Below are 14,950 nucleotides of genomic sequence, written 5' to 3'. Positions count from 1 at the left end.
AATACACCTTTCAAACGACCAAACGAATCAACTGTCAAACCAGATCGTGGTCATGGCGTAGCACGCTCTCTAGCTGCCTATATCTTTCCACTACTTCGTCACGTTCGAGGCCTAGGAATTCACCGACTTCCTCCAGTAGATTTCGACGACGGGAGTAGTTAAACCACTTATCCATCTCTGCGAAGAGTTTTACCTTTGAAGGCACCTCAGTGCTCGAGTCATGGATCGCCTCCACCTTCGACACAACGCCAACGATTTCCGGAATGGCAGTTGTGTTGCCACCAATAATCAGTTGGCCAAAATCTGTGGCAGTAAAGATACCAGGGAACACTACTGGCAAGGGGATCGGTAGCGTTTCCAAGAAGGTTCGTGACCTAATTGTCGCGGCGTTAGGCAGGAGCGTCTCGAAGAGCAGGGGCGACTCTGAAACGGGAACGCCTCTTGTGGCTGCGAATTGGTAGGCATGCTCGTTATAATACTCGCCTGGCAAAAATTGCGTCGGATGAGCAAGTATGCGACGTACTATGGACTCCCTTTCTGATGGTTTCGACTCCGACAACGGCAGCCCGTAAGGCAGCACGGACGACAGTGCTCCGAGTGGAAGTGGGTTCATCGTCGAGCCCAGAAGCTCCCATATACCTTCAGAAAACACAGGCGTGAGGCCTTGGAGGGCCAATGCCAGCGCTGCGGACTCCCCTTGGCCATCTCGATGGTCCAGGTTCAAAGTAGGACTCGCAATGCCTTGAAGGTCTACAGGCAATACGCAGGACTTGTGATTGTACAGCTCGGTGGTGAGTCCCGACAAATGCAGCATGTGCCTCATGAAGTGAAGTTCTGGCCGAGCGTCGCAGGGTACTGGTAGAAGCGACAGGTGAATTTGAGAAGTCTTCGGGGTTTCTTCCAGGAAAAATCTAGCCAACGACGACTCCGCTTCCTCCAAGAACCACACAGCTTCTAGTCTATCGGCCCTTTCAAGCATGCACCTAGCCTTGTCCTCCAGCTGATCGGGACTCAGCCCGATTGCGAGGTTGGATGGGTCGATGTTTGCTTTGAGAAACGTGAAGTAAGAGTCGTCGACGCCTGTGCTTGGACCAACTTCCGCACCTTCAACTTCCTCATCGCAGGCGAACCACTGAGTTTGGTAAGGCGTGGGTTTGGGTCGCTCTCGTTGGAACTCGCATGGCACAGAAATCGCGCTCGAATCTCCTGCAACCCTTGCAACCGATGCTTCACTGTGGATGGTTAGCCTCTCATTGTCAATGAAAAGACAACCAAGAGAGGACGCTTCATCGATCCAGAGGCTCCGAGGCCGCAGACTTGAAGTGTACATCGGCGTCACTAGGGGTCCGACCAACGACCACTCATGGCGCCTTACTTCGGGATGTCGTGAGCCCAGATACTCCGAATCCAGCATGCCGAAGGTCTCGTCCGCGACATTCCAGAAATGGGTGCCTACCGAGTTGGCTCGTCTTCCCGACTGCACGAATGCGTGCATGAAAGTACCAATTATGGTGGCAGTTCAAGTTAGAGTCGCGAGAAACCGGAAAGGGTTCATTCGGCGTCTTCCGACAGAGCTCTACTTGCGGCAGACAGTGAGCTGCGGCCACGAGGATTGCGGCTGTGGCGGAGAGGTGCTCGGTGATGGAACGCTGTTGGTGTTGGATTTGGACGTGGCCAGACGACAAGTTAACTTTCTACTGGACTCTGCGTGTGTAGACAACGTAGTCCTTTCATCCTTCATGCTGAAGGAGCTACGGCAGTTGGACCTGAGCTGCTATGCCAAACTGCGTGCACTCTGTAGAGGCGCAAGCAACGAACGTTATGCGTCAGCTCTCAGGTCTGAAAGGAACCTGAGTCACCGAAGGTTCTATCCGTTTCCGAACGAATTCTTCGAGAAGACCCGCGTTCCCAAGCAAGACTTCGAATCCAGCTCGGAATGGCTGGACCGACAACTTTACAAGCTGGTCGAGTGGTTTACTGCTCACCGGAGTCTCCGAGGCATCACAGCCGAAGTAATACTGCTCACCCAATCAGACGAGAAGAAGCAGAAGGCCCTCAACGCCGGGTGTAAGGCTGTAACGGTGGCGGAATGGGCGGCCAACCGAGAGGCGGAGTTCCCTGGGTGTCTGGAGAGGCTGGCCTTCGTGGAAGAGCAAGACGCCGACGCTTGTCGAGACTCGATTGTCTACGAAGCGCATATGCCTCTCGATGACGTCAACCGGCGGGTGCGTGCGGGTACGCTGCTACAGGGCGTGATCCGGATGGATCGTCGGTCCTGCTTCTCGGGGTTTGTAACGGTGTCTTCACAAACGGAGGACATCCGTATCAAGGGGTTCCAGAACACAAACAGGGCTGTAAACAATGATGTGGTGGCTATTGAGCTGTTGCAGGAAGAGGAGGCTACGTTAGCTGCCGGACAGGACGAGTTTATTGAGGACGAGTTTATTGAGGACGAGAACTCGTTGGGTGAGGAAGAAATTGCGGCGCCTGCAGCAGTGGCCACCCCCAAACGCTTGTTTGGGCGAGTAGTCAGCATCATCAAGCGTCGCTGGAAGACGTATTGTGGAACGCTGCAGCCACTAGACGACTTTAAGAAAGTCGGAGTCAGTTCGGCTGCACGCATATCTCGGCGCTTCATCCCTGTAGACGGTCGAGTGCCCATGATAACGATAAGGACGGCAAATAGCCACGAACTGGATAAGAAACGGATAGCAGTGATGATTGACGAGTGGCCTCGGCAACGCAAATTTCCTACTGGCCACTGGATTGACATACTAGGCCCCGTTGACGACTTAGCCACGGAGACCGAGGTCATACTACGAGACCATGACGTCATTACACGCGACTTTGCTAACGACGTGCTCCGATGTCTACCTCCCAGCGACTGGAGCATTCCGCCTGAGGAAATCCACCGACGAGAGGACCTGCGCCAGGCGCCAGGACTCACCGTTTGCAGCATCGATCCACCTGGGTGTCGTGACATTGATGATGCGTTATCCTTTAGGGAGTTGCCGGATGGCGTGTGGGAACTGGGGGTGCACATTGCGGATGTCACTCATTTCGTCAAGCCGGACACCGCCATCGATGCCGAAGCGGCAGAGAGGTGTACCACCGTGTATATGGTCGACAGACGGACGGACATGCTTCCGTCCTTGTTAACCACAGACCTGTGCTCCCTCGTAGAGAAGCGAGACCGACTGACGTTCAGTGTGTTCTGGAGGGTGAATCCGAGCACAATGGAAATCCTCGACTTCCGGTTTGCCAAGTGCGTCATCCGTTCCCATGCTGCGTTAAGCTACGCTGAAGCCCAGAACAAAATCGACGATACAGCCGACTCCACCCCGTTGACTGAGGGCATTAGGAAGCTCAATGCCATGGCGCAGGTCCTTAGAGCGAATCGTTTTGAGGGGGGCGCGTTGGAACTCTGCTCACCAGAGGTGAAATTCGCCCTCGATGACGGATCTACCGACCCCAAAGACATCAAGATATATGAATCCTACCAGACCAACAAACTTGTGGAGGAGTTCATGCTCCTGGCCAACATCACCGTGGCTGAGAAGATAGTGGAAGCCTACCCCGACTTTGCCGTGCTGCGGCGCCACCCCGTACCGAAGACCAGTAAGTCCCTCAAACAATATATGATTCTAACCACTTTCAGATGAACTCGAAGCTTTGAAAGAACTGCTCCAAACCGAGAACAAGGTCCTCGACTTCTCCAGCTCCCGAGCGCTCTCACGCTCGCTCGACCTATGCACGAAGCCAGACGACCCTCAGTTCGCTGGCATTGTGCGGATGCTGGCCACTAGATGTATGAACCAGGCGCTATACTTCTGCAGTGGAGAGCTGGAGATGTCATTGTACCGACACTATGGCCTAGCGACTCCCATTTACACTCACTTCACGTCTCCCATTCGTCGATACGCTGATGTTTTGGTGCACCGCTTTCTTACGGCTGCGCTAAAACTGCATCTCCTTCCAGAGACCTGCGCCTCCAGGCAGCGTATGAAGACACAATGTGCTCTGTTGAGTGAGCGACATCGGAATGCACAGCTCTGCAGCCGCGCATCCACCGGTTTCTTCACGTATCTCTTCTTCAGAAAGCATGGAGACAGGATCGACACTGGGTCGGTCCTCCAACTGAAGGCGAATGGTCTTGAGGTGCTCATTCCCCGGTACGGTATTGAGGGCTTTGTGAAACTGGACGACGACTGGAAATATATAGAAGAGAGGAAAGAATTTCAGCACGCTTCGGGTGCGACGCTGAGAGCGTTTTCCAAAGTGATGGTCGAAATTAGTGCTGTGGAAACCCACTTTCGACCCTCAGTTGTGATGACGCTTAAGGCTCCACACGCCTCCGAAGCAGATCCAAGCTTGAGTATGCAACCAATGAATGATGCGGTGTTCGAAACTTAATACGCACACTGTAGAATGCGCCGTTTCCTTCTGCTGTGTTTGGGAGCTGCAGCGCACCCATCAACGTTTCATGACGCCGACATCCAACGCCTAGGACCCAAGATCACCACGGAGATAGATCCCAGCCGAGCGCGGGAGGAGATCGCCGCCCTTAGGGCCGCGGGTGACGTCCCACCCTCGAGAAATGTCGTGGTGCATATCTCGCTGCCAGCAGACAGAATCACCTTGCCTAGCGAGAAGAAGCAGGCAAATTTCCACCTGATAACCAGTCAGATCGCCGAAAGTCGGCTGGAACGGCTAATGGGGGAGGAGCTAAGTGCAAAGTACCAGGAACAGCTCCTCGGAGGCGGGACCCAGGAGAGGCGTGAGCCATACGGAGCTTCATACCCTCCTCCGAAGGTGGTGACGTTCAAGTCGGGGGCAGAAGCAGACAATTGGCAGAAACTTTATGGTGACCCTACAGCCGCAGAGTACTGCAATACTTATGGCAGAATCGTTGCGAAACGATTCGTGAATCTGGCTTCGCATGAGGAAGTGTATGTGTTCGCTTACTCTGCAGTCGAGGACAGCAGCACGAAGACGAAACAGTACACATACAACCTCCCTGAGGGCACTGAGGTGATACCTGTTAGGAGCAAACATCTCTTCAAGACGATTTTCTGCCGGTTCCGAATCAAAAACAAGGACATCACCTAAGAGGTCTTGGGTTTGTGTTTGCCTAAGTCAACAATCCTTCTATGCAACTCACCGACAGAGCACGTAGGGATCTTCATGAAGTCATCCCAGTCATAGGCGTGCATCGAGCAGCAGGGCCAGAGCTTCTTGACGTCGCGGAAGACGGGCATCTGCGGGTGATGACGGCACTCTTCATCCTCAGAGGTGTATTTCACGCCGCAACCGGGGTTTGTGCACTTGAATTTGCCCTGAGCATCTCGCACCGGCACGCTAAAGGAGATTATTTCCACGGGAACCTCGACCTCCTGCTCTGGGATTTGAACAGGCTCAGGAACTTTAATGGGCTCGGGAACTATGACAGGTTCGGATGCAGAGACAGGCTTAGCGTTGGGTCGCCCAACCTTCAGATTTGTGTGTTCAGGGGAAGTGGTGCAGCCAGGGATCTTCATGAAGACATCCCAGTCCCAGGATCCCTTGTTGCAACAACTCCACCTCTTCTGCGCATCATGGAAGACTGGGGCACCTGGGTGGTGAATGCACGGCTCCTTCACAGCAGGGTCGAAAGATTTCTGGCAGCCAGCTCGTTTGCACTTGTCCATCCCCAAATTGACAAAATTGACCACACAACGCAGTACATTGGAACAAGTCGGAGCCGCATCATCATATTCGGAATAGGGATGATGTTCTGTGGGTCAGACCTAAAGATCAACTGTCTCCCTCCTGGGATGGAGAATAGGGAAAACGTATTCTGTAGGCCGAGCCCACCTTCTGCTGCTCTGAAGTATGAACGCCGCATAAACAGAGAACTCAGATACCAATGATTTCTTATCCATAAGGGTGCAGCACTTGTTTAAATATCGCGTTGTCAAAGTTGACATTACTCGCACTCGAAGCTTTTCCTTGTTTCAGAAAAAGATTCCTTGACGTGACGCGCGTCAATACCATCATAAAGTTTAAACTCTTTGTAAATGGATTCAGAAAATCCGCCAACTGGCCTCGTCAGTTTAAACAGTTTGACAACGCGACACCCTTCTTGTCGCGTTTAAACAGTTCTTCAAAGAACATTGCTCAAGTTGTGGAAAGAGGAAGTGTTGCAGCTTTGTGTATTTATCAAATGTAGCCCTAACATTTCTTCCCCTGTTGGTGTAGAGGGTCCTAGGGCGGCTCGGTGACGGCGTGGTAATAGTGATGCCCCAGCGGCAACCTCAGAGGACGGCTCAAACATAACAGTGGCATAAGGCCGAATCTCTGAAATGACTTACATAATGTTTGGCCAGCCCGGAATGTTCGGCGCGCTCATGAAGAAACCTTTCTTGTTTACAGGAATTGAACGGGTAATTGAGTCCGCTCGCGGTAGGTTCTGTGGAATCGAACCGCATGTTTAATCAGCAAAGTGTAACGTTGGAGTCTATCACAATCGAAATAGGATGGTCTGTGGGAGTTTTCAATCAGCAGTTTATGGAACTCCAGTAATTTTTCCTTATGTGTGACGAGCTTCGTGTCTGCATCGAAGTTCTGGAAGCTTACAACCGCCCCCATGACGATGACACGTTGAATGACCTCCTTTGCAGTCTTCGTAAAGTGCAGCAGTCCTCTGAACCTATCGTTCGGGCCGGGCTGCAAGTGCTGCTGGCCTCTGTTAGGCCAGCACCCCGTGCTGCTGCCTACTTCACACCTTTGAGCATGAACGATATGCCAGTTTCGTTCTTTCAAAGGGTCCACCAATTTTTCGTGAGCGATGTGGGTCAGCCATCGGAGGCTTGCCGCATTCGAAGCCGCTTGCGGCTCCTGTCCAAGTCCCTAGCTGGGAAGACAGCCGATCTCGCATGCTATTCTCACCGGAAGGCTAAACCTACTCTAGTAGGACCATTTGAAAGGTATAAAGCTCTGCGATTCTTCGCTGCCGATAAACCTGGAGACTACGAGTGGAAGTGCATTCGGAGAATGCGTCCGAGTATGCTCCAATGTGACGTGGACTCACTCCAGTATCTGAGAGGGGTGGGGGTCGACCTGTCCGACCTCAAAAGGCTGACATTGATGGGAGATCTACCACTCACACCAGGCGCTATACCCGCTGGCGTGACTCATGCAACGTTCGACGCCACCATGGATCAGCCAATTTCAGCTGGAGACTTGCCTGACTCCCTGCTTAGTCTGTCGTTCGGGGACGCGTTCAATCAGACATTGTGTGAGGGACTCCCTTTCCTTACTGTACTGGAGTTCGGAGAATCCTTCGATACGCGAATCGCACCTCATGTGCTTCCGCCAACATTGAAAGCAATCCGTTTTGGCGCCAAGTACAACCAGGTTACGGCGTCGCAGGTCATCCCGGCTGGAGTCTTGACTCTTGAGTTCGGCGCGAGGTTCAATAGACCGCTCTTTCCCGGTTGCCTCCCCAGCCGCCTTCGGTATCTGAAATTTGGCGACGCGTTCGATCAGCCACTAACTGAAGGTTGCCTCCCTAAAGACCTTGAAACCCTTTACTTCGGTAGGAGCTTCAACCAGAGCTTGGCAGCTGGGGTGCTACCCAACCAACTCAAACGGGTGAAATTCGGCAGCGATTTCAATCACCCCATCGCGGCTTTTGGGATTCTTCGGCGCGCAGCGACCACCATCTGCAAAGCGGAATCTGTGAAGAGGTCCACGATTAAACACTCCGTCAGCCAGGTGCCCTGTCAAGTGCAACATTTACCACTCCAATCTGTTGAAGTACCGAAAGTGCTGCCCAATTCTTTGAGGCACATCACATTCGGACATGCATTTGCACAGCCTATTGCAGGGCTGCTGCCGAACTTACGTTCCCTTAGGCTGCCGGAATCGTTCCTTCAGGCCCTACCCAACCTTAGTGTCCCTGCCTCCCTCCGACATCTGGAGATAGGACCTTATGTTTTTCAACAGATGGGTTTATGACTCTTTTGGACGTAAACTTGACGGGTGAAACCAGACGGGAGATACTATCAACTGCATTTGGACAGAACAAAGACAACAAACTTATGCCTGATTATAGTTGAACATGAGGTCGAGGGAGCCTGTTTGGCTTGTCAGTCGGACAATCAACTCCGAGATCCAGCGAAGCTCGACTAATAGAGTGGCAGTGTTTGGTCCCTCGAGGAACTTGAAACTTTTGGAGTATGCCGGCCCAGCGACCGAATTCATCAAGGCAAATCGCTCACACTCCGAATCGCCAAATGACAGCACGTTTATTGGGCTCACGGGCTGGATGTCCAGCAGTTCCTTAAAAGCGGACAGCTTCCAAGTACTGGCGGCAGTGTCCTGCATCGCAAACCGAGATCTCGCAGAAATCACACTAACGTTTAATCGCTTCATAGTAACGAAGGTCCTTGGTAAATACCTCGAGGCCGACAATTCGACCCAACCCCTCTCGGCGTTCGTTACGATAGTCACATGGCCAAGACCGCAAGCGGTGCTAAACAATTCAGCTGCGACCAGGTCAATCATGGCCAAGTTCTCGGCCACCACCGGATGCGAGGCTTTGATTTCCATTGGGGACGAGGGGTCGAAGAGGTCTAGTCCCAAATGGGTGAGGTGGCTCGACGGCAGCACCGTGTCGTCCCAATCGAATATGATGAGGGTCTCAGCGTATGAAGGCGCTGGGGGAAATTCTCCCCCCTCAGATGAAGGTGTCGAGTCGAAATCTCCAGCGTCTAAAGCGGCAACTGTGCTGCCGGTGGCGCCCAGATCGTCTGCTTTGCAACCACCTCCTTGTTGAGCACAATCTTCACCTAAGTCGTCTGGCACTTCGACCTTTCTCCTAGTCGACAGCAACGGATATTCCATGATCAATATTGCCGCAGATCAGTCACGAAGAATAGCCACGGTGCGGATAATTTGTAAATGAGCAATGACGACAGACGAGGGGACACCAAAGCGCGCCATACAAGGTAGGCAGGCTCGCCTTGGGCATGTGCCGGAACGATAAGGATACAGGCGTACTTAAGAATACCCCGAAAACTGGAAACGGCTGGAATGGACTCGCCCTCAAGGTCCGCAGAGAGTAAGCCGCTAGCCGCGATGACATCCATCAAAAGCTCACCCTCGTCGCCACGCTCACCGAGATCACCGAGAAAGCGCATCTAGAGGTCAATGGTCTGCTCACGAATGGCTTCAATTGCAGCTCCTTTACTGCGTCGCATGAGGTGCCCGAAAAACGCGCCCATTGCGCCGCCTACAGCAGCACCGATCATCATTCCTGGAGGTCCGAAAACTATACCCGACACAGCCCCGACAGCAGCCCCAGCAGTGCCTCCTTGGGATTCATACAGATTGGCGGTATCCTCGACGGCGTCTGTTAGCGTGAGGCAGCCGTCCTTGGCTTCCTGTTTAACTTTGGCGATGTCACGCTCAACGCGATCTAAACTCCCTTGCTGGCCTTGAGCCAGCGTCGCGATGTCCTGTTGGATGCCCTGAATTCTAGAGAGGTCCGAATGCAGTTCTTCAACAGCTGCTACTCTTTCGGCCTCTGAGATAGTTCGTAGTTCAGCATTGTCCACCAATCTCGCTCCACCCCGTACTCGACACAACAGACTACTTGCTGGGCTCGCCATGGGTGTGTATGGAGCGCCTCTTGGCGACGGGGCTTGGGCGGCTCGGGTATACCTGGCTCTTATTTCCTCAACGGAGGACGATAGTCTGAATCGTCCATCAGCCACGATCTCACTTATTAAATCTGAATTGGAGTTGTGGCCATTCTGTTAGCTCCATACTCCTTAACCGTGAGTGCACGTTCAAGACCACTGAAAGCTTATTTGGGTCGTCTTCAATAAGATTTCGTCCCACGAGACTTTCGAGGTCCGCCACTAGAGCCTTCAAATCTTCAAACGACAACTCATCAGGCAGACAAGCCACTTGGTTGAATGACATCAGAAATTCCGATTAAGATGCCGCGCACAAGGAGCAATCGGTGAGGGGTCGAGGCCTCCCAAACGCAGCGATGTCGCCTGCTTCGACACGCTGCCGGAAGTAGAACGGGTCGACAAGAGAGCTGCGAAATCTGTTGAGGGGTGGATTTTGATGGTCTCTGGCGTCCATCCTGAGGCGCAGGAGGAGGACCTTCTCGACGCCTTTGGTGACTACGGCATAGTACGGAACCTGCACCTCAACCTGGATCGCCGCACAGGATACGCTAAAGGATATGCGTTGCTGGAGTTTGCAGATCATCAAGAGGCCAAGGCTTCTATAAAGGGCATGGACGGCGCCACGATTCTCGGTCAACGGATTAGGTGTGAGTGGGCGTTCATGCATCCTCCGCGCAAGTGAAATCACAAGGATCGCAGTCTCATAACGTCTAGAACCACCAGAGGAGGCAACTTTTCGCAGTTAAATCGTGCTCGCGTACCAATTAGTGCGGATACCACGGGCTTGGAGACGTGAAGAGGGGGGTCCGAAGCGGTGTTTCTGACTGACATGAGCCATTCGACAGCCTTAAGCTTGATGTCGTTCTTCGCGAGTCCGCGTTGAGTGGGGTGCACAAAACGTCTGAAATCCTCTAGACTTCCGATATCGAATGCCGGCTCGAATTCCACTCGCGCTGGCAGTTTTTTCCTGAGAATGCAGAGTTCCTGCACATCAGAGGCGACGTTCGAATCGACGGGGAACAGCAACAGATCCGCGAACTCCGCCACAAAAGCGAGTAGCTCGTGGAAGTCGCCCTCGGAGCTGGCCACCGCCGTCATGGATGCCTCGTACACAGCACGCAATTGTCCAGCCAGTTGTACAAGCCGGCGAGTGTCGGAATGGTAGTTCATAAGCTCATCGATGCTGTGCTTGAGTCCTTCTCGCACCAAACGCTCGGTCAACAGCTGCCGTGGCTCTGGCAACACATCAGCCAACCAGACAGGCAAAAGGGGCGCACCAGATCGCATTATGTCTGTGAAGTCCAAAGTCCGCGCCAACGAATCGGAAAATACTGCGAACTCGTTCTCGGGTTTCTCAAACTCCGAGAAGTGACGAAGGGTCGTCAACTGCTGGTGTACGAGGAAGGTGCTGTTGGCGTGGACGGCCAGACAGGCAGGTGATTGTAGTTCCCGCTGCCATGGAGTACGGAGAGGCGCTCTCAGGTATGGCCATGGCTTGAGTACGCTCGTAGTATACAGCTGGAAGGCAGCGCTATTCCGATCGATCATCAATAGCGCCCCAACCTTGTCGTGCACCGTCAGAAAGAATGAGGCTAGAGACGTAACGGCCTTACTCACCTTCACCAAGGCCTCATGGCCTAGTACGTGAAGGAGATGTCTTGCAGTCGTAACCGACTCTATTTGCAGCGTCTGCATCCTAGGAACCCGCTCCGCAAGGCTACGTGCTTCATCTGCTATGATTAGGTCGAGGAGAACGACGCCATTCGGGGAGGGAAGGTCCAGGAGCTGTTCGAATGCTGGGCTGTGTGCAGGAGATACATGTCGAATCTGTGTGGCCACTCCAACCTACACTCACATGGCCGGCGAAATCCAAGAACTCTCTAGCTAGAGGACCAAAGATTGCATCTGGTTCACGCATGTTGAATGTCCAAACGTTCCTCCACAATGAGACCCAATGCGGAGTCACTACGTCCCAGATAGCAGGCCTGTAGTCAGCCTCAGTGTATTCACAAGAGGCTCCCAAGGGTAGGGTGATTTTCTCGGTGAGCGAACATATCAGGTCAGTGAACTTTGCCGGCGCCACGGTGGATATGATGTCTTCCGATGATAAAATAGATTGCACAATCTCCACGACAGGTGTCACTAGCGTCAGAGCAGCCCAGTCAGAGCCTGCTGGAGGACTACATAACGAGAGCTGAGAAAACAATGCAGAGGACGTCGCCGTCAGATCCACCGCTGACGCTATCAACCGCAATGCGTTCAGGTCCGCATCCAGCAATAACCGCACCTCCGAGAATCTATGCAGAGCACGCATCGACGACAACTTCGCTGATACGACAGGGCAAAAGCTGCTGCGGTTGAAATTTTCAGTCAACCACTGCTGCTCCTGGAGGGTTTCGTGCGTCTCCTTGACCAGCTGCGCTTTAAGTCGATCCTCAACAGACTGGAGCCTGTCGGACGTGGTAGTCAGAACTGCAGCTGGCAAATGCAACCCTGGGAAGGAGGTCCCCTGAATAGCCAATAGATGCTCTCTCAACAGCTCCGACACGAATCGGCAGACCTCTGACGTTAGCACGGTGATGTCCTCGTCCCCTTCCACTTCCACTCGCGCCCAGAACTCCGCCTCTGATCGCAGTTGGAAACGTAGGAATCTGCGTCAGAACAGAACCGGTGGCCCACTCCTTCTCTCTCGACGCCGCCGTCAGGGTCGCATGTACAGAGGCGTATCCGTCCTCAGAATCCACCATGTCAAGCAGTCGGTCATACTGGTCTATGAGTTTCGTGTGTTCGTCTTTGGCCGCGTCTAGCTGCTGGATGCCCTCCACAAACGAGGCCTCAAGTCCTCGAAGCCGATCGCAAGTGGAGGCGAGCCGCTCGGCTTCCTCCGCCTCCAATTCCGTCCGTTCCTGCCTCAGAGCGGTCAGCGCCTCGCCGGTTGATGTGCCACTGGCCTGTCGTAGGGCTGCCAAGCAGTCTGCCACATGACCAGAGGGGAACCTTTCGTTCATGCAGCCGGCATAAAGTGCACACCATCCTCCCACGTTTTGATCTGCGGGCGCCGCTGGGTGCTCAAGACGGACCCAGTCAGCAATGTCTGCGGAGAGATTAGCCTTCTCTTTTATAACCTCGCTCAGAGGTATCTGAGCCGTTACAGGCAGCTCCTCAGGGATCTCAATCAATTCGGACAGGAGCATAGATTTGGCCGTTTTGCTCTACTATTCTGATAGCACCATGCATAACCTGCCCCTGAACTCTCGTTTGCGCCTTGTCAAGCCAGGACAGCTAAGCAAGGTGCTTCCAGCCGTTAGCGGCATACAGTGCCCGCATTGCAAGCACGTCATACCACGTGACGCTGTTCTGAAGTACGTCTTCGACTCTTCCGGCGTGCAGATCACGCCGGAGGAGGTACCAGGATTCTCTGCCATGGAGCCTGTCTACTATGACCAGATGCGAGAGCGAGGTATGCAGGGAGGAATGGTCCCCCCAAGCTATTTCACATCACCTCACAACGTTCACACTTGGCTCTGACGGACATCAGTGCAGAGGCGCTGTAGCCTCGCCTGGAGCCTGTCATAGCGCTGCTGTAGGTCATCCGGCGCGGATACGGGCTTAGGTACCGGTACCGGTGACGGTGACCTGGACAACTCCGTTAGCCTCGCCTTCAGCTCCTCGGTTTTGGTTCGCTGGACTCCGATAAGTCTCTCTCTCTGGGACATCGTGGCTTTGTGTGCTATGATCTTGTTTCGGATGGCCGACATTTCCGATTGGGTGCTTTCAGTGTCGCCTAAGCCTTGATGTTGCTTCTGCACGCGATCCGCCTGGCGCTCTAGGCAGTCAATGGCACCCGATGAGACCTGGTTGGCATCACGCAACTTGCCCATTCGAAACTGAAGCAGCTCTATCTCCTGGAGCACCTTCTCGTAGATATGACCAGAGGGTGCTGCTTGCTTCAAGGCGGGTTTGGTGGGGACTGAAGGCGGTTTGTTGGTGGGGACTGAAGGCGGTTTGTTGGTGGGCACTTCCTGCGATCGCAGGAGGAGACCGTGGATAGCTCGAGTCATTGCGTCCAGCCTGGCATGGGTGGCAGCTTCGAGTTGTTTGCGCTCAGTTGTTTCCAAATGCAGCTGGCGTCTAACTTCCTGAAGTTCTCTGACGAGCTCATCAACCACACTGGACGTCCAGTCCTGCACTCTTCGCACATGCTCCCATATCTCGCCATCCTCGGGAAATTCACCGCCGTGCAGAGCCTCCGCGACTGCTGTGATGAATCCTTTGGGAGATGAGGAACCCCGCGTAGGCGTCACTAAACCACTGTAGGAGTGCATACGGCACACTGAATTTCGTGCACCATGCGGCTGGAGCGAAAAATTGCAATGGCCTTGGACGATGTTGTTAAGGCGACGAAGAAGACCCGCAAAAGACCTAGGAAGACCATTGACAAAAAGAAACCACCTCAAAAATCCGAGAAGCAACGCAAATATAAAAAGCGTCCTCGTCGTAATGCCAAGCCCCGACGAACCTCTAACCCGGTAAACCTATTCGCTGCGGCGCTTCGCCAATGGATTGTTTGCAGAAACAACAAAACACAGTAGCAACTCACAACTTCATCGTCGTCGAGACTCCCTTTTAGGTGGCGGGGGAGGTGGTCTTGGCGCTTGCGACGCCTGGACCAGTACGTACTGGGTACCGTTCAGCGTGATGGTGGGCGATTGCTTAAGACCTGTGGCCTGTCTTCGCTTGCTCTCCACGTCCTTCTTTTTCTGTTGCATATACTGCTTGATGACGGATCCTCTAGCCAATAGTAGTGGCTTGCTAATGCCCACGGTTCGAATTTCCATTCCATCCTCAAATTCCAGCATCTTTGTGCGGCCGTCAACAACTTGCCAGGTGGTGCCGCCGTCAGGGTTGAGCTCGTCTACAGTGATATTGATGGGCTTCAGGCACACATTCATGGCCGTGCGCGTTTGGAGACCCATGTAGCCTCCAGTATGCAACGAGATCACGCCTGTAGCTCCATCCAGCAACACTATGTCCGTCTGTTTGTATCGTACAGTTATCCCGCCATCAGCACGGTCCGTGACTAGCATGTCAATCACCACCTGATCTTCAAGAGGAAGCCGAGACCTCTCTTGCTGGATTCCGTAGGGTGAACTCCTGTTCTGCTGCTTGCTGGTGACCGCCCGTCGTTGCGGGCCTGACTCAGAGATCAGTGCATCTAGTGACCGGTCGAGTTTGCCTTCTAATGACTCCATATAGGATAAATTCCG

The 14,950-nt window shown here is 53.5% G+C and overlaps 13 protein-coding genes across 17 annotated transcripts; 5 read left to right on the top strand and 8 right to left on the bottom strand.

The window, feature by feature from the left end:
- Positions 1-34: 34 nt before the first annotated feature.
- Positions 35-1,414, bottom strand: KVP18_005257 (uncharacterized protein; the record flags this gene model as incomplete). The annotated part of the gene is made up of 1 exon (XM_067949658.1): positions 35-1,414. One exon carries the CDS (start codon positions 1,412-1,414, stop codon positions 35-37), a length of 1,380 nt encoding a protein of 459 aa, XP_067806779.1.
- Positions 1,413-4,413, top strand: KVP18_002374 (uncharacterized protein; the record flags this gene model as incomplete). Of its 2 annotated transcripts, none has more annotated exons than XM_067953206.1 (2): positions 1,413-3,618; positions 3,659-4,413. In XM_067953206.1, 2 exons carry the CDS (start codon positions 1,413-1,415, stop codon positions 4,411-4,413), a joined length of 2,961 nt encoding a protein of 986 aa, XP_067806774.1. The 2 variants fall into 2 exon arrangements, with proteins under 2 accessions (XP_067806774.1, XP_067806773.1); XM_067953205.1 differs by having other exon boundaries at positions 1,494-3,618.
- A 15-nt stretch (positions 4,414-4,428) lies between these two features.
- Positions 4,429-5,109, top strand: KVP18_002351 (uncharacterized protein; the record flags this gene model as incomplete). The annotated part of the gene is made up of 1 exon (XM_067953176.1): positions 4,429-5,109. One exon carries the CDS (start codon positions 4,429-4,431, stop codon positions 5,107-5,109), a length of 681 nt encoding a protein of 226 aa, XP_067806744.1.
- On the bottom strand, positions 5,106-5,687 carry KVP18_005256 (uncharacterized protein; the record flags this gene model as incomplete). Its single annotated transcript, XM_067949657.1, has 2 exons — positions 5,106-5,131; positions 5,162-5,687. 2 exons carry the CDS (start codon positions 5,685-5,687, stop codon positions 5,106-5,108), a joined length of 552 nt encoding a protein of 183 aa, XP_067806778.1.
- An 883-nt stretch (positions 5,688-6,570) lies between these two features.
- On the top strand, positions 6,571-7,998 carry KVP18_002339 (uncharacterized protein; the record flags this gene model as incomplete). Its single annotated transcript, XM_067953157.1, has 1 exon — positions 6,571-7,998. One exon carries the CDS (start codon positions 6,571-6,573, stop codon positions 7,996-7,998), a length of 1,428 nt encoding a protein of 475 aa, XP_067806725.1.
- Positions 7,999-8,079: 81 nt separating this feature from the next.
- On the bottom strand, positions 8,080-8,886 carry KVP18_002353 (uncharacterized protein; the record flags this gene model as incomplete). The annotated part of the gene is made up of 1 exon (XM_067953178.1): positions 8,080-8,886. One exon carries the CDS (start codon positions 8,884-8,886, stop codon positions 8,080-8,082), a length of 807 nt encoding a protein of 268 aa, XP_067806746.1.
- A 2-nt stretch (positions 8,887-8,888) lies between these two features.
- KVP18_002347 (uncharacterized protein) lies at positions 8,889-9,182 on the bottom strand (the record flags this gene model as incomplete). The annotated part of the gene is made up of 1 exon (XM_067953168.1): positions 8,889-9,182. One exon carries the CDS (start codon positions 9,180-9,182, stop codon positions 8,889-8,891), a length of 294 nt encoding a protein of 97 aa, XP_067806736.1.
- Positions 9,183-9,810, bottom strand: KVP18_002350 (uncharacterized protein; the record flags this gene model as incomplete). Of its 2 annotated transcripts, XM_067953175.1 has the most annotated exons (2): positions 9,183-9,738; positions 9,767-9,810. In XM_067953175.1, 2 exons carry the CDS (start codon positions 9,808-9,810, stop codon positions 9,183-9,185), a joined length of 600 nt encoding a protein of 199 aa, XP_067806743.1. The 2 variants fall into 2 exon arrangements, with proteins under 2 accessions (XP_067806743.1, XP_067806742.1); XM_067953174.1 differs by lacking the exon at positions 9,767-9,810 and having other exon boundaries at positions 9,183-9,653.
- A 176-nt stretch (positions 9,811-9,986) lies between these two features.
- Positions 9,987-10,365, top strand: KVP18_002342 (uncharacterized protein; the record flags this gene model as incomplete). 2 transcript variants are annotated; one of them, XM_067953162.1, is made up of 2 exons in its annotated part: positions 9,987-10,009; positions 10,038-10,365. In XM_067953162.1, 2 exons carry the CDS (start codon positions 9,987-9,989, stop codon positions 10,363-10,365), a joined length of 351 nt encoding a protein of 116 aa, XP_067806730.1. The 2 variants fall into 2 exon arrangements, with proteins under 2 accessions (XP_067806730.1, XP_067806729.1); XM_067953161.1 differs by lacking the exon at positions 9,987-10,009 and having other exon boundaries at positions 10,120-10,365.
- Positions 10,366-10,367: 2 nt separating this feature from the next.
- Positions 10,368-12,877, bottom strand: KVP18_002336 (uncharacterized protein; the record flags this gene model as incomplete). Of its 2 annotated transcripts, none has more annotated exon segments than XM_067953149.1 (3): positions 10,368-11,528; positions 11,539-12,334; positions 12,363-12,877. In XM_067953149.1, 3 exon segments carry the CDS (start codon positions 12,875-12,877, stop codon positions 10,368-10,370), a joined length of 2,472 nt encoding a protein of 823 aa, XP_067806720.1.
- Positions 12,878-13,195: 318 nt separating this feature from the next.
- KVP18_002365 (uncharacterized protein) lies at positions 13,196-14,008 on the bottom strand (the record flags this gene model as incomplete). Its single annotated transcript, XM_067953192.1, has 1 exon — positions 13,196-14,008. One exon carries the CDS (start codon positions 14,006-14,008, stop codon positions 13,196-13,198), a length of 813 nt encoding a protein of 270 aa, XP_067806760.1.
- A 24-nt stretch (positions 14,009-14,032) lies between these two features.
- KVP18_002331 (uncharacterized protein) lies at positions 14,033-14,275 on the top strand (the record flags this gene model as incomplete). The annotated part of the gene is made up of 1 exon (XM_067953135.1): positions 14,033-14,275. The coding sequence occupies one exon, from the start codon at positions 14,033-14,035 to the stop codon at positions 14,273-14,275; it is 243 nt and encodes an 80-aa protein (XP_067806706.1).
- A 12-nt stretch (positions 14,276-14,287) lies between these two features.
- On the bottom strand, positions 14,288-14,935 carry KVP18_002359 (uncharacterized protein; the record flags this gene model as incomplete). The annotated part of the gene is made up of 1 exon (XM_067953184.1): positions 14,288-14,935. One exon carries the CDS (start codon positions 14,933-14,935, stop codon positions 14,288-14,290), a length of 648 nt encoding a protein of 215 aa, XP_067806752.1.
- Between the last annotated feature and the right edge of the window lie 15 nt (positions 14,936-14,950).

Source organism: the organism of the source record quoted next (assembly GCF_019968955.1).
Source record: "MAG: Porospora cf. gigantea A chromosome Unknown PgA_NODE_6_length_103964_cov_336.45, whole genome shotgun sequence".
NCBI classification, from domain to species: Eukaryota; Apicomplexa; class Conoidasida; order Eugregarinorida; family Porosporidae; genus Porospora; species Porospora cf. gigantea A.
The sequence above is the reverse complement of the archived record's forward strand: the minus strand, read 5'-3'. Positions and strand labels throughout refer to the sequence as shown.